Raw genomic sequence first — 16,367 nt, 5'->3', positions numbered from 1 at the left:
TTGGGTGGAGGAAATTGTTAGCGCGGTGCAGGGAACGACGCGAGGCAACGGTGTCGGTGGTATAGGGGTCCGACCGGGTTATGGGTGGAAGGCGGGTTGCGAAAAACGCCGGAGCGGCGTGGCTGGGGGCGGTGCGGTCTCGGACGCTCCTCAGTGAAGACGCGCCGGCGTTGCATCACGCCCCCCGCCCCCACACCTCTCCTGTGGACACCTGCCCCCGCGTCGCCGCTGCCGCCGCCGCAGTCCCCGTCGCCCGCCGAGTATAAATACGCGCGCCACACGTTCGGCAGTACAGTCCACATCGACGCCTTCCACCTACGACCCAGCTCCAAAGCCGCAGCCGCAGACATGATGAAGCTGGTACGAACTCGACCACTGTTCTGATACGGTTATCTTGTGACCCACTCGTGGGACACTCCATTTTCGGATACATTTCTGCTTTAACGTATATGTGATTTTTGACTTGCAGATTCAGAATTATATAGCGATGCCGTTACGACTTCGGTATTTATTATATGTCAACAGGCTTTCCTGGTCACTAAAGGTAAACTTATTCTGAGCTGTTAGACCCTGTCATGGATCTCTTCAAACTTCTTCTTCAACCGCTAATGTTTCGAGCACTCTGCTAACTTTCAGGACTCGTTCAATCTATCCGGATGCCCAAACATCGGGAATAATAGAAGAGTCCTGAAGGAAAACCGAAGCAGAAGGTTCTAAATGTCGACTACTAAAGAACTTCCAAAAGGAACATGGCGCAGTGTAGTAACTCATAAGATGTTACCTTCTGTAGTCATTGTTTACATTTCAAGTGAGGCCGGATTTTAATAATACCACCTCGTGATCGAATGTAGATGCGGAACTTTGTTAGTTGGACAACGATATTTAAGGCCGCTTCTTCACAGGGATGATTTTAAAGTGTCTTCTGGTTTCGGTAACATAAGACGAATAGGTAGAAAGTGGATATGAGCCCTGATGGTACCGAAGATAGTCGCAACCACTGCGATATTTCGCTTAGTTTACCCATCCATTACTAAATAGATCAGTGCAGACGATACGAAATCATTGCGAGAAGGTTTCTGAAATAACACGACGCTGCATTCTAGTGCGAAGTATCCCTGAGGAAATATCAATTACAGCACCTGATTCAGTTCTAAGGTAGGAAGGTTTGAGTTTGTGGTCTCTTCCTGTTTCAGAACGGAAGGTTGCTTTGTGAATGACTGAAATGAAATTTTGTCGAACTCATTTTTCAAGAATCGTTCTGTAACGTATCACGTGTTTCTTTGGAAAACATCTAAAAACAGTCTCTACAGCCGAACTGGGATCTCCCGACACCCAGTCTGTGTTAGTGTGTTGTCACCTCGATTAAATTTAGTCGTTCCATCTAATGTATTTTATTGGAAATTGTCTGCTGGCAGTGATGACGTTAGACAGGAAACTCTTGTTCGTTAATGACAATGTGCAAAGAACAGTTTTCAGCTGGCCGTACTGGAGTAAGGAACCTGAGTAAGTACGGAACAGAGACTTGGAGACTGAAGAATAGCGAGAAAACGTAGAAAAGTTGGAAATCAGACGAAGACGTCAGATGGAATAAATGAGTTATCATGAAACAAGGATTCGTAGGGAATTAGAACAAGTGGTGTAACTTAAGACACGTGACCACGAAGAGCTCTGGAAGAGAAAGAAAAATAACTCTCCGTCCTTGTCGAGACAATTGGAGTTGTAGACTAACGTGCCAAATACTGTATGTGGGAGGGACTCCATCGGCCGTGTCTGTTCGAAGAATCGAGCGTTCGCCTCAAGTAATTAGGGAACAACACAGAAAACGTAACACATGTTCGATTGAACATATGAAGCCATCCAAACTCAGTGTATCGTCACAATCAGCGCGTCATTAATTCGATTGCTTTAATTCGATATCTCAGCCTAGCGATCATGTGTAACGCCGTAGAAATGCCATGGGAAGCTTGACAGCGACAGATACTACTGTAAATTAGCAACTTTTGCATAGTTGTAAAGTGGGCAACAATTTCAAATCTGGTTATCTCCAAAAACACAACGAAGCTAAGATTTGACGCGTACTTATTACAACCGATAATTTTTTTCCGGAATCTGAAAACATTCACTGTTCAGTCTGTATTACAGAAACTCTTTTAGGAACGTGACTGTTGACAGATGTATCAAAGACTGAGAAACGGTTGGTTTACACATTTATAAAATTTTCAACGTGGGTTTGTAACTCGCTAGTCGCATGTTTTATTCACGCTGCTAACTGGAGTCCACCGGCCGCTGTGGCCGAGCAGTTCTAGGCGCTTCAGTCCGTAACCACGTGGCTGCTGCGGTCGCAGGTTCGACTCCTGCCTCGGGCATGGATGTGTGTAATGTCCTTAGGCCTTAGGTTAGTTAGGTTTAAGTAGTTCTAAGTCTAGGGGACTTATGACCTCAGATGTTAAGTCCCATAGGGCCTAGAGCCATTTGAACCATTTTGAACTGGAGTCCCAGCATTCTAGTTGGCTTTCGAGAGCCGGCCGAAGTGGCCGTGCGGTTAAAGGCGCTGCAGTCTGGAACCGCAAGACCGCTACGGTCGCAGGTTCGAATCCTGCCTCGGGCATGGATGTTTGTGATGTCCTTAGGTTAGTTAGGTTTAACTAGTTCTAAGTTCTAGGGGACTAATGACCTCAGCAGTTGAGTCCCATAGTGCTCAGAGCCATTTGAACCATTTTTTTGGCTTTCGAGAGTTTATTTTTTCCCAAAGTTCATGTCTACTCTCATAAGGTAATGTATTCAGTCTAACACATCTTTATAATTTACGGATATTTACCTTCTGACTTCCTCTGCTGTGGACTTACTTGTTTTTTCAGTGGAATATGGGGGGTTTCGGGTGGCTATAGAATTCGCAAGATATTGTTTCCATTTATGGTAATTGCCACTGTTCTAAGAATAGTTACCCTACAGGCATCGATGTCAAGCTTTAACTCTTAATGAGGAAGAGACTCTCAGTGAAGCCAAAGTGGTCGCTGACCAGTTCTGCTCCAAATTATCTAAACAGTAGCCTCAAAAAGTAGCTCAGCCTTGAGCATCGCGTCCGACTAGCCCCTTGCAAAATGGGAGACCACGCGTAGGTCACTACTGTCTCACGCACTACGAGTCGGGCGTTCGCCTCGTGGCTGAGAGCGGCGTGACTGGGGTCAAGACGACGTCTTTCGAGATCTCGAGGGCTCCCGCAGACGCGTATGATACAGTCTGCAGCGCTGTTTTCTGATCGTCTCTCAGTCAACAGCAGTTACCAAAATTTCCAAATGTGTCATCTACAGCTCACTATTGTGTTGCTCGATTGTGTAATTAAAATCGAGGTGCAGAGGAAACTGACTGCAAGTTTTCAGGTTACCGATAGACTGACTCGTACCTAAAGCTCTTTTGTAGATCGTACTACTGTTGTTTGTATTCTTCTAGACTTGTGCTGGTCAAACTTCGCAGTCAGATGAGGGACCAAATCTGTAAATTTTAATCAGAACGCTTATCTCATGCATTTTACCATGCACAAGCAGGAGTAATAAAAACTGACTACCAACACCGAGAAATATTTCTTAATGCAAGTGCCAATCTAAGGAAAGGGTATAAAAGTGCATGTAGACATGTACGCCCCCATGTACCGTATTACTATCCACTTTTATAAATAGATAAGCAACCCCTGTATTGTTCACTGCCAAAAAGCCTTTCACGGCGTTAATATATGTCCATCAGCCATTCTCCCAAGAATATTCCATACAAGGGATGAGTTTACTCTGACTAAGCACTTACTCCATATTTTGAAAGACTGCCGTTGAGCGTCAAACAAATTTTATCAAATGCTTCTAGCAGCAAATTCGATATTTTGGCAGCAGATTAAGGCATAGCAACGGAACGTCTTTCATTGTTTTCAGCTAGGCTGTAATTACCAACCCACTGAACGTGACAGCAAAGGATTCCGCAATTGACATTTTCTTAAAAAATATTTTATGGAGTACGTAGCTGCCTCGTCAGACCCTTGTATAGAACAATGTTTCGGCCACTGTTGCGAATCGCCTTCATCGGGGCTATTTATTTATATATACCACACTGATGAAGGCCTTTAAAACGTAAGAATAAACGTAAGTAATTCAAGAAGTTACGCGATCTCATGGTCATCTCTGATGGTACAGGAAAATCTGAATGTCCTAAATCATTGTTGGCGGGATTATCATCAACAATTCCACATATCGTCGCGCCTTGAAAGACAAAGAGAGATTTGGAACTTTTAAACCAGGGACACCGGCGGAAAAACTGCCTACCAGGAAATTTATACCACCACCTCTCCTCCATTTGACGGACATAGCTTGGTAGTGAATAGTTGATCCACCACCAGGATTCGAACACGTTACTTATGATTCCAGTGCCATCACGTAAGAGCACGTTACTGATCTCAGTTACAGGCTATGAGACTAGCGCTTTAAAGCCGTTAAATTACCAAACGTTTCAGGTAATATTGGTATTTTATTGCAGTTCAAGTGCATCACGGCTGGGTGTTGAGGGCAGAAATATAGATAGGCGCTTACAGCCGCATTGATATTGAGGTCAATAGCTCCTTATCTGGACGGTGCAGGAAAAGAGAAGGAAGTGTTACTAAAGGAACCAACCCGCAAAACATTCAGGCGATTTCAAATGGTTCAAATGGCTCTGAGCACTATGGGACTCAACTGCTGTGGTCATAAGTCCCCTAGAACTTAGAAATACTTAAACCTAACTAACCTAAGGACAGCACACAACACCCAGCCATCACGAGGCAGAGAAAATCCCTGACCCCGCCGGGAATCGAGCCCGGGAACCCGGGCGTGGGAAGCGAGAACGCTACCGCACGACCACGAGATGCGGGCCCAGGCGAATTGGGGTAACCGTTACAAACCTCAAACAGGAAGAGCGAGCAAGGATGTTGAACATAGGCTTCGCCTGTCTAAGTGACTAAACCCATATAAGAGTTCGGAAACAACATATTTTATATGACTATGAGAAAAAAAAATAGATAACTCTTCAAATGCATTCGTGTGTATTTTTTGTGCTGGCTTTGAGAGCCAGAAAGGAAGGCGAAACTACTTTCATACCCGCGTATGGGCAAGCAATATCCGTGTGCTGACATATTAACTTGCGACGGTACTACGAGTAAATGGTTAACGCAGCAGTACAAGGAAGATTAGGTGTCACCTCATTGGATTTGTGCTTATATTAGAGAAAATATTACTCGCTGATTCTGGTGGATGAATTTGTCTGTCGCATGTAAGGAAATCCGGACAGCTCATTTGTCTTACAGGACATGTCGCTGCGCGCAAACACTAAAAATTCAAATTAGCTGTGCCAGAACACCTGGACACCTCGTCCATCCTCCCATAATGCATCTGGAGGAGGACAAGGAAACCGGTTTCGGGAGCGATTAATTAAACAAATTGTGCCAGACAGATACTCATTTACATATAGGAGGTCCTTCTTAGTTTCGTTTATTTAATTCTTCCCAACTTCCATAGTGACCGCGGCGCTACGCCAGACGCGTAGGTAGTGGCAAACGCGTTACGTGTCGCTGTTTATCACCCGACACGCATAAATCCGTCCCTTAGTACGCCGTTAGGCATCTGCGGTCGGCTGAACGCACGTGTGTCGGAAGGCTAGATTATTAACGCACAGCGACCCACTGACGGCACATACCGCACCAAGGGGGACAAGGTCCTAGACTCGGACGTAAAACTAATTTACGCCGCGAAATGAGTACTGTCTTCCCAGGTCGAGGTTGACGCTGCCTCGCGGCCGGGGGGTAAGTAGCTACTGCGCCTGCTCCCGACAAACTTCCTCAAGTCTCTTTAATAATGAATGTGTCCAACATTCACGAAATTTGGCAGATGGACTCAAAAAGGACCTGGGATTATAGTTTGGTTCAGTAGCTGGAACGTCTTTCATTTTTCGAAAGAAACACAAATCTAGAATTAATCAGATAAATTACATGTTCCAGAGACATATTAAGTTTCAACTTATCTTTGATAATTAAAACAGGTCGAAGCAATGAATTAAAATTTGTACCAAGGCCAGGATTGGAACCCAGGTCATTTGCTCACTAGGCTGATGCACTAACCACTGCGCCACTTGGGCACTGCGTTGTGAAAATTCGAAAAGAAGCTTTAAATTAAATTTTTAAATTATTATTCTAAAATACCGTAAAACTAAACAAAGGCTAATGGAGCATACTGGTAATAAATCAGGTGATACCGATGAAATTGGAGTGGATTAAAAGTGGTAGTTCTGCTATTTGGGCAGCAAAATGTCTGACAATAACCAGAATAGAGAAGATATGAAACGAAGGCTGGCAACACCAAGAGAAGTCTTTTTGAAAGCGACAGATATTTTAATATCTAAATTAAAATTAGGTGTTGCGAATTTTTCTCTGTAAATATTTGCCTAGAGTGTAGCCTTGTATGGAAATGAAACGTGGACGGTAAGCAAATCAGACAAGAAGAGAAAAGAAGCCCTTGAAACGTGGTGCTACAGAAGAATGCTTGAGTTACATAGGTAGATCTAGAAGCTAATGAGGAGCCATAAAATCGAACAGGGGAAAAAAGAATTTATGACGCAATTTGATTAAAGGAGAGGATAGGTTGCCGGCCACATTCTGAGGTATGAAGGAATCGTTAATAGTAGACTAGGGGGAAAAATGCAGACCAAATATTATTAAAAAAGACCAAGGTTTGAATAGAGAAAGCATGTTCAAAACCATGCAGATATCAATAGTTGTACGTGGATGAAGGAGCTTACACGGGATATAGACTAGCGTAGAGAAATACATAAGTTTTAGGACTGAAAACTAAAACAGTAACAAATGTAGAAACATTTTCACATAGACCTTTATTCCCTTAATTTTATGGGCATTTCTTGACATCACTGTGCATTTAGAAAGCTTTGTCTGTTATGGTCACTAAACTTTCATCAGGTGATTTGGTCGGATGTACTGATGACTGTTTGTGAAAAGTGTATCTTTCGTTCTTCTAGCTTGTCACTACACTTGTGCTGCACTCTACTCAGTCGTTTGCTTTATCGTCCAAGTGTAATACGATACGTTGAAAGCGGTAGCTGCAATCATTATCAGTATGTGAGATACATGAAATCTACTACGCGGTCTCAATGTTGGTTCTCAAAAGGAGGAGTGGTCTTGAGAATTCGTCAGAGTAATAAACAACGAAACAAAAATTCTGCAGTTTGATCATATTTTTCAATTTTTGTTTCAGTCTCCTCTTTCATTGTTTCACACGCTTCTGAAGTCAAATTTTACGTAATTCTTTGCTATAATGTAGAGAATAGGAGTTAACTTCCCCATTTTATTTTCTTGTAAATTCAGAGCGTGTCAGATTACGCTATTGCTGAAGGCACAGGACACTTTGCATGCAGTTTGGTCTTTCAGCTTCCTATCATTTGTGGTCAGTTATGTTACAGAGGCACTTTTCACTCGAACATGATCATTCCCGCTTATGGGCGTCTACAAATTATAGTTCCGTCAGTCAAGTATTCCAACAGGTTTTCAGCTTCGTCAGTTGTTCATGTTAATGTCGCCATTGACTTACATCCCATTCAAGCAGCTCACCTGTGACATACACAGTGTGCGCTGCAAGATCAAGTATGTTAGTTTTATAATGAGTATTTAAACTGCAATTGCTACAGATGAAATTTGTTGACAGCCGTAAATGGAAATGTACATGCCCAAAAGTTGTACACAGCTGATTGACTCAGTCGTCTTCAAACATTTCATTTGTTGAACAAATTGTAATGAGTGGCTGAGGTCATAGAAAGCAGGCTTTGTAAGCGACGCCAACTGATTGACGGGAACGTGGTGCCGCTCAACCAGATAATGCTTGCTCGTAGAGGTCTGAAGTATCTTACAGACCAATTTATGGCGAGCAACGGAGCAGCGGTGGTGACTTTCATAGTACATATTCGTCTATGAATCTCAGTGTTTTAAATTCCTGTAACGTTGGTTGTTTACAAAGTCAAGTTTTGGAGGTGTACACTTCATACTAATCCATAGACTGTTCACCAAAGTCTAAACCCTGACACTGTTGTTAGAGATCTGTTAGTCTCAAGGGGACTTTAAAGCTCTCTCGGGACTATTCAAGAAATTTACGTGCCAAAATAACGTATCACGAATTCTTGTCTCTCATGAGCAATACAGTCAGGGCCCATCACCGTCATCTACAACATAAACTCCTAAACTACAGAACACGACTAGATATTTTCCGCAGTCTCGTGTCCTCGCCGACAACTCTAGACGCCTCTCTATGTTTGCAGGTCTCCCTGATCGTCGCTGCCCTGTTGGCGGTGACCACCGCCCAGAGGTACAACCTGAGCCCTGCCGACTTGAGGGCGGTGCCCATCATCGCCTACAACAACGTCCCGCACGCAGCCGCCGACGGATCCTACGAATACGGGTAAGACCCCTACAAGTATGCTCCGTGTAGCGAGTGAGAATACGCCAACTCTACAAACACAGAGGTCCGCCACATTTTCCTTTCCTGTGTCAACAGCTTCTTCCCAGACTAGGTCTTAAAAATAATTCTTCGCTTATTTGTTGGTTATATTCTAATCTCTACTACTTGTGTTTTCCATTTATTCCTTTCCTTCCCAATTCTGTCGAGAACATCCTCATTTTTATGATTAGATATCTCAATGGTAACAACAGAACCCTAATGAGATCACTTCTTTGTCTGTCTGTCTGTGAAGATCGCTGTGTGTTAGGGAACGAGTAGAGGTGTCAAGTTGAAATTTATGCCTCATACTAAAGTCTTTGGTCCCTTGATGATGTAGGTCAGCGCGATCAAAATATACGGCCATTTTGTGTAGCTCGCAAACTCATTCATTAAAGCCATCCCGTTGAAACATACGAGGGGCGTTCAGAAAGTAAGCTCCGATCGGTCGCGAAATGGAAACGACTATGAAAATCCGATAAAGCTTTGCACAGATGTGTTGGGTAGTGTCTCTAGTATAACCCCAGTTAGCATCACGTCGCTCTTCTCATTTCTGAGCTCGCAGTGAGTGCGTAAAGATGTCTAGAAAATAGTGTCTGCCGCCAAGTACGAGGGCCTGGTGAGAAATTTCGCCTGAAGCTATGCAGCTAACATTACATAACTGTCGTGCTGTTTCTTCTTCAAGACAATTCTCAGCCGCATTCTGCAGGGGCAATGAAGATGCTCCTGCATCGTTTTCAAATGGAAATGTGAGATTACCCACAATACAGTCCGCAATTGTCTCCCCCTGAGTTTCATCTCTGGTCACATGAACCGCTGTCTTTGAAGACAACATTTTGACACAGACAACGAGGTGTAGGCCAGCGTGGAGAATTGGCGGAAAGCACTGGCGGCTGCCTTCTATGATGAGGCTATTGAAAAGTTGGTACAACGCTATGACAAAAGTCTAAGTCAGAACGGCGACTACGTAGAGAAGTAGCTGAAAGGTGTAGCTAATTGAAGTAAAACATTTCTGATGTTCACTGTGGTTTCAATTTGGCAATCAATCGGAGCTTACTTTCTGAACAGGCCTCGTAGCTAAAAGGCAGGTTTCAAAGCACAAGTAAAGGAAAAAACCTGAAAGTGGTTAATTTATTACTTTACTCATGTTGAACTGGAGGGGGCGATCTGTTGTAATTACCTAGGAGAAGAAGAACTTCTTAGCCGAGATCGCTATAAAAACGTAATTGTAGATAGCCGGTTTCGGTGAAACTAAATTAACATCATCAGACCTTCAGAGAGATTATTACAAAAATCTTAATCCAGATACACACAAAATTTTTCCAATTAATTTCCAGGTACATAAAACATGAAATGAGTGACGCATTGGCACGTCAAAATGAAAATTTCTGCGTACATCGCAATTCTTCTGCTGCCCTGATAGGCAAGACGAGTTACGTTATGGGAACGATGTTTTGGCGAATTTTGTGTGTTTCTGGTACAAGATGTTTGTAATAACCTTTCTGAATATCTGAAGATAGTAACTTACCGAAACCGGCTTCCTACGGAAAAGTTTTTTCTTATTTTTTTATTGCCTAAAAAGAGTTCTTCTTCTCCTAAGTGATTCGTTAATTTGTAATTATATCACGTAAAAAATATTTTGCCATTACACACTTACATCGGATTCATAATCCGGAAAAAAATCTCAGAAACTGTTATTCAGATTTTGATCTGGTTTTGAGTGACAGGAAGAGTAATTCGCGAGAGGGGTATCTGTGCATAATTTACAAACATCTCGTACTAACTGGGTGACTTGCAATGAAGAGGTCCTATGCTGAATAAACGTTATCTGTGGTGTCGAATAAACGTGATCGGTGATGTCTGCTTTATTTCGTTGCAAGTCATCATAAACTCTGTCTAATATCGACTATCTGTGCCTTACAAATCGGCATCCAGTTCTCGTTCTATTATGGCAGCGGATAGTTACTATTTCCTAGAGGTCGAGAAATCGGTGTCTGCGATAGCTTTTCTTTGTGATAGGAATTGACCTGAGTTGCTGGTGAACCACAGCAGAAAATCTTTCGCCTCCAGAGTTCATTGTAGAGCTGATTTATGGTTACAAATCTCGTTATCAAGCTAAAAATATCTAATATTTCTTAAGCGCTAAGGACTTAAATAAATGCAGTAACGACAATTTTAGCTTGCGTCCAAGAAGTACAAAACTGACAATGGAGTGGAAAACAAAGTGTTGCTGTATCTTAGGCCAGTGTTTTGTTGTAAGACAATCAGATCGTTGTTACCAGTATTTGTATCTTTTTTTAAACGGTTAAAGACAAAATTACATTGTCATGCGCGTTGTTATAGTGGAAGAAACTGGGATGGCAAGCAATCACTGTCGATTAATAGTAACAATTTTCAGGAAACTGATTCCAACTGTTGAACAAATTTGCAACGGTAACGTACGAGGTCGTTGCCTTGATATTTTGGTGAAATCTACTGTCGCACACTTAGCAGCAGCTATGAAATTTCGGCAAAGTTGCTTGGAAATATGTGACACTCCAGAAGGGAACTTACAACGACGGAACTTCAGTGCAGTAGCTGTGGAAATTTATGTGCAGCGTTTCAGTGTAGCGCAACTTTCTCCAAGGAATACTTACATACCAGATGACACTTGTAGAGGTCAGCCGGAATTAAGCGGACGACTTCTACAAGTGTCAGCGGCGAGAAAGGAGGCACTGTGTCTTTCCGGAAAAGGATATCCACGTTCCCAATCCTTAAAATCTATTTTCAAGTCACAGAAATCTCCTTCTGTAAGACTTTCTCTTCGTCCACCACGCTATAGGCTACTGCAGATTACGTTCTGGGCAGATCGTCTTACAAACCGCCGGGTGCTTCGACGCGTTTCTGTCGTAACGAACTACACCGGCCGTTATTTGCTTCTTTATGGATGCGCTCTGACGTAAGACAATTCACAAGACCGCTTTTCCAGCTGAGAGGTGAACACTGTTGACCCACCCACGATTCCGCGTGGTAAAGCGAAAGCGTTTCACACCCACTATGTTCTCTTAACACCGGAGGTCGATTCGTACGTATTCTTTGGGTAGCTTCAGAAACTGCGGAATGCAAGATAAGATTGTTTCGTCTACCGTCCAGAGTTTTCCAAAGTGTGCTGCTGACATTATGCGTGTGACCTGTAAAGTGAAAGCTGGAGCAATTTGTCAGGTGTAGCAGCAGACCAATATATCGCACTACACAGCAAGCGACACTAATTTGATTATTTATCACAACACTTGTCGATAACCTTACATCGATACACAGTAACATGCCGGTAGTGTTTGCTTACGCCGAGAAAATCATCCGACAGGTGTGGAAGAAAATGTATGGCATAGAGTCCTGCTTTCACAAGCGGTTTTTTTCGAAAGTCGCGAGAGCGCCGTCGGTGGATGCCGTAGCCAATGGGTAATTCAATAAAACGCTTCTTCTGCTACCACAAACACTGTCTCGGGCGACGTTTAAAAAACCTACCAAGTCTGCAATTGAGACATACTTAGGTCAGATACAAGAACGAGAAGCTGACTTCGTAATACGTCAACAGCTCGGTAGTACATATCTGGCAGGGTGAAGAAATATTTGAAGTCATGAGCCCGTAAACGATTGAGAAAGCCATTCATCTTCCTTGTAAAAGAGGCAAGTCAGCCGTAATTGATTAAACAGGAGGGCGAGAGCAACAGTGCGAATGTTTCCTTATTTTCCGATCCACGCAATCACGTACGAGGTTAATACACTTCAACTTCATTTTAATATTTTAAATTATCGAATGACCAACGAAAAGTGAGAACCATGACTAATAAATTACTACCCTAAAAGGAAGTGCTATGTTATTTGCAGTGACACAGCTTCAGTCTCTGAGTTTCACTTACGACGTAGTTGTGGCAGTTGTATTTAAGTTGGTCGAAGGAAGAAAGCATTGCGTTTATCGTACATTCATGTCTTCGGACGACAGGGTGCTTTTCTTGTGGTCTGCCTGGAAACGATATAACAGCTTTCTTCAATGAAAGAAGTGCTTAGCCTGTGACCTGAGTCGTGAATGTAAGTACGAGGCATACGCTTATGTTTAACCGCTCAACTTCCAATTGTGTTAGCAATACTCAAGACAGTTTACTTCGGAGCCCTCTTTTGCTTTTCCGTTTAAATTTTCTGTTCGTTTTTTAACATTTTCTTTGTGTACAACTACTTACTGTAATCTTAATGACTCACTACTAATTTTGAAATCACTCCCTTTTAAGTAAACTGTCCAACGTAGGATCTGAATATATACTAACGAGAGGAAGATTATGAAGTAAAGCAGAAACTAAAGCAATTACTTGTGAAAAGTATTATTTCAGACAATCTTTTCACATTTATCACTATTTAGAAGAAGTTGCATTAATGACTTCCATCTGTGTATCACTTCTCACACTACATGCACTCAAACCGTTTTAGTATCAGATCATGGTCTCCCACGCTAACATTATTACCATCTGCCTCTCCAACACTTCCCTTTATCACCAAGTTCACTACTACTCTTTGCCCGAGGCTGTATTCTTTCAAATGATCCCGTTTTTCAGTGAAGCTGTGTCATAAATTTCTTTTCCCCTCATTTACATTCAGTACATCTTCATTAGTTGCCCGTACACTCGTCTGATCTTGTATTCTCCTGTAGCACGACATTTCTAAAGCTTCTATTCTCTTGTTATCCGTACCATTTACATTTTACTGTCTCATTCTCTAACCTTATTTCCTCAGCGTTGCTTAACGTAATTCGACAACAGTTAAGCATCCGTGTTTTACTTTTGTTGATATTCATGCCGTTTGATGGTAAGTTGGTAGATAACAACATTTCCTCTACTCCTTTGTTTTACTGTCAATCTGTACTATGTGCCCATTTGGCTTTTCATCCCATTCAACAGGTCTTGTAATTCACCTTCATTTTCACCAGCGAATCTTATTCACATCCTTCCACTCTAAATTTTACTTCCACTCCTGTCCTTCATTAGATCCTTGCAGTACAGGTTGAACATTAGGGGAGGATACATTATTTTTAATCGAGTACTTTCTTCTTCGTCTTCCATTCTTATTGGGGCCTCTTCATTTTTTATATACTGAACCAGGTGGTTACAATTAAAGTACAGCTGCAACGGAAATCCAGTTTTGGCTTTAAGTATCGTATGGCAGTGAAAGTCGATTGATATGTTAATGCGTTAATGCGGAACCTAATTATGCCGGAAAAAAATAGTTCCAATTTTGGCCACCAGATGCAAATCTAGCGCAGCACAGCCCCATGTCGACGTCTCCGGTGCTGATATTGAGCAAACTGAGTAATCATCGGTTAATAATATAATCAAAAATATGAGTTTTTCACTTGTTTGGTCTTATCTGCCCACGTCCCGTAATGTATTACATACGAAAACTTTTCTACATCTTTCTGGCGTTCACAGCGCCAGATTTGCACCTCGTGGCGAAAATAGGAACTATTTTTTTCCGGCGTAAATCGGCTCCGCATTAACGTAGCAGAATATCAGCGAAGTTTCGCTGCCATACGATAATTGAACTGGACCTCTGTGAGTAGCTCCACTTTAATTGTATTACATGTCTTTCCCCAAAAGATTTATTATGACACCTACGACAAGGGGAATGTCGCACGAGCAGTTGTTCACTGTGACCTTTTCTGTGGCAGATACGAGACAGGCAACGGCATCTTGGCCCAGGAGAAGGGCTTCGTCAAGAACCTGGGCTTCGTCGACCAGGAGACACAAGTGGCCCAGGGGTCGTACTCGTACACCGGCCCTGACGGCGTCGTCTACACCGTCACCTACACGGCCGACGAGAACGGCTTCCAGCCTCAGGGAGCCCACCTGCCCACCCCACCACCGATCCCAGCGGCGATCCAGCGCGCCCTCGACTTCATCGCCAGCCAACCGCCGCAGCCCGAGAACGCCGGCAGGAAGTAGGCGGGGTCGTGTCTACGGCAGCGACCACGACCGCGACGACGGTGACGACGACGACGTAGACAACGGACTCGGACGACGCAGCTTTGGAAGCATCCACAGTAAACCACCAGCCTCCAGAACTTCCCATCTATACGGTCCGAGGCACATGTAGACCACTTCAGGCGACCATAACCTGTTAACTTGTTCATCCAAACGGATCGAAAGTTCAACTTACTTTCTTGGATTCGAACTGCTCCAGAAGCAGATTGATTCATTCAGTTGTAAGCAAGGGCAGAGTATTTTGAATGTTTCCTCTATAACGTCTGGTAGAACGTTGTGGTTCTCTCCCTTCCCCTTTCGCTGTCTCTTTCCATTTTTCTTCCTCTCTTCCTTTTTGTGAATAGATCATGTGTCTTCTAGTAACTAGCTCGATGATTTATACTTTGCTTACTTTATAGATTTCCCTTTTACAAGTTGTGTCTCCAATCACATTGCACAGTAAAATGTAGCGAAAGATCAATACAGTTTGTGGGAACTGTGTTACTACAGGAATAATACAATTCCTTGTGAGTTGTTTCTTCGTTTCTTCCTTGGTATCAAGGTTGTGCACTGTATTAATCATACTGTCTCCCTCCCCCTTTCTCTTTCTGTCTTTTTTCTTGTCTCTTTCCTTTCCTTTTTCCGTCACTAGTAGGTGAAGGATCTTGTAGGAAAAATGTTTATTGTTTCTGTTCATCTTCTCTATAAATGGTAGTGATAGCGACTCTGCATACTAGCTCTGTACTGTGAAGTAGCCTCTTACTTTCCGTTTCTGCTTCTGCACATTTCACTTACTACTGCAGGAATAAGCTTCTGCATGCACAGATGGTAGTTTCAACCTACCGGAGCAAGGAAAGTAAAAGTTCCAAGGACTCTATTAAACATAACAAACCTTCTTCTATTTTTCATGGTCAAGCAGACGTCGTATCTCTCTGCTTCACCTCGCACGTCCTTAATTCGCAGCGAGCTCGTGGCAGCAATCTTCCAGCTCCGTTGAGCAATAAGACGTAGCCGGTCCCTTCAGACAATACGTAATTAAAATTTCTAATTCCTGCCTCGCTTTTCATACAAACGGACGGCGGCAGCGTGGCTCGCTGTTCCTCTCGTTATAGCCGATGACTCAGGCGGATACTATTGCAGTGGTAAAGCTATTACTGCCGCGATGTAACAGAATAAACACAAGCTGCCCCGCTATTCTGAGCTGTTCTGCTGCGAGTCCTCTGACCTCAGAATGTGCTGCCAACGGTGGCGAAGGATTGTAGGATATGCGGTGGTTCTCTGTGGCACTCTTCCATCGCCAACACATTTAATTTATTGTAATGTACTGAGGCTTCAGATCTGTTGCTTGTTGACGCCCGAAATTTTATACTACTGACTGGGGTGTTTCGTGGAAGTACATTTATTGTAAACCCAATCACTTCCAACTTGGATAAAATTTCTGGCGTCACTCCGGTTAACGTATACCTAGACTGTATGCGTACGAATGGACGTAATATCTCTCAAGAGTTTATCTCGTGTGGATAGCTCTGGACATTTTCCCATAGTTTATTAATGTTCTTATCGAGATGAAGGCGTCCATTTCTTAGTCCATTTTTTGTACAACATGTATGTTTGAAACTACATATATTTATATTTTTTGATGAAATAAATTCAGGAATTATTGTAAAAATTTTGTCTACCGATTTATTTTCATGCACTTAAATCGCTATACGTCTCCATTGCCTTCCTTTAATTGTACACTACAGAATTACTAAAACCAACATTTATTCCACAACGAAAATCTGTTTTAACTTGTCACAAACAGAATGCAAAGATAATATACCGATATTTCTGTGCCTGTGAAAATGATACCGTCATAATCAGGGTGAATTGT

General features: G+C 42.8%; 1 protein-coding gene across 1 annotated transcript; it reads left to right on the top strand.

Moving 5' to 3' along the window:
* The first annotated feature begins 275 nt into the window (after window positions 1-275).
* LOC126203511 (endocuticle structural glycoprotein ABD-4-like) lies at window positions 276-16,163 on the top strand. The gene is made up of 3 exons (XM_049937837.1): window positions 276-360; window positions 8,332-8,471; window positions 14,203-16,163. The coding sequence occupies exons 1-3, from the start codon at window positions 349-351 to the stop codon at window positions 14,474-14,476; spliced, it is 426 nt and encodes a 141-aa protein (XP_049793794.1). The 5' UTR covers window positions 276-348; the 3' UTR covers window positions 14,477-16,163.
* Window positions 16,164-16,367: the final 204 nt, after the last annotated feature.

The sequence above is a fragment of the Schistocerca nitens genome, chromosome 9, assembly GCF_023898315.1.
Source record: "Schistocerca nitens isolate TAMUIC-IGC-003100 chromosome 9, iqSchNite1.1, whole genome shotgun sequence".
In the NCBI taxonomy this organism is placed as follows: domain Eukaryota; kingdom Metazoa; phylum Arthropoda; class Insecta; order Orthoptera; family Acrididae; genus Schistocerca; species Schistocerca nitens.
Note: the sequence above shows the minus strand (reverse complement) of the source record. Positions and strands in the feature narration are given on the sequence as shown.

What these genes read in the sequence shown, in the direction of transcription:
- LOC126203511 (XM_049937837.1), top strand. An exon ending in GACGGATCCTACGAATACGG is followed by an intron (nt 8,472 to 14,202) that starts GTAAGACCCCTA and finishes TTTCTGTGGCAG; the next exon opens with ATACGAGACAGGCAACGGCA.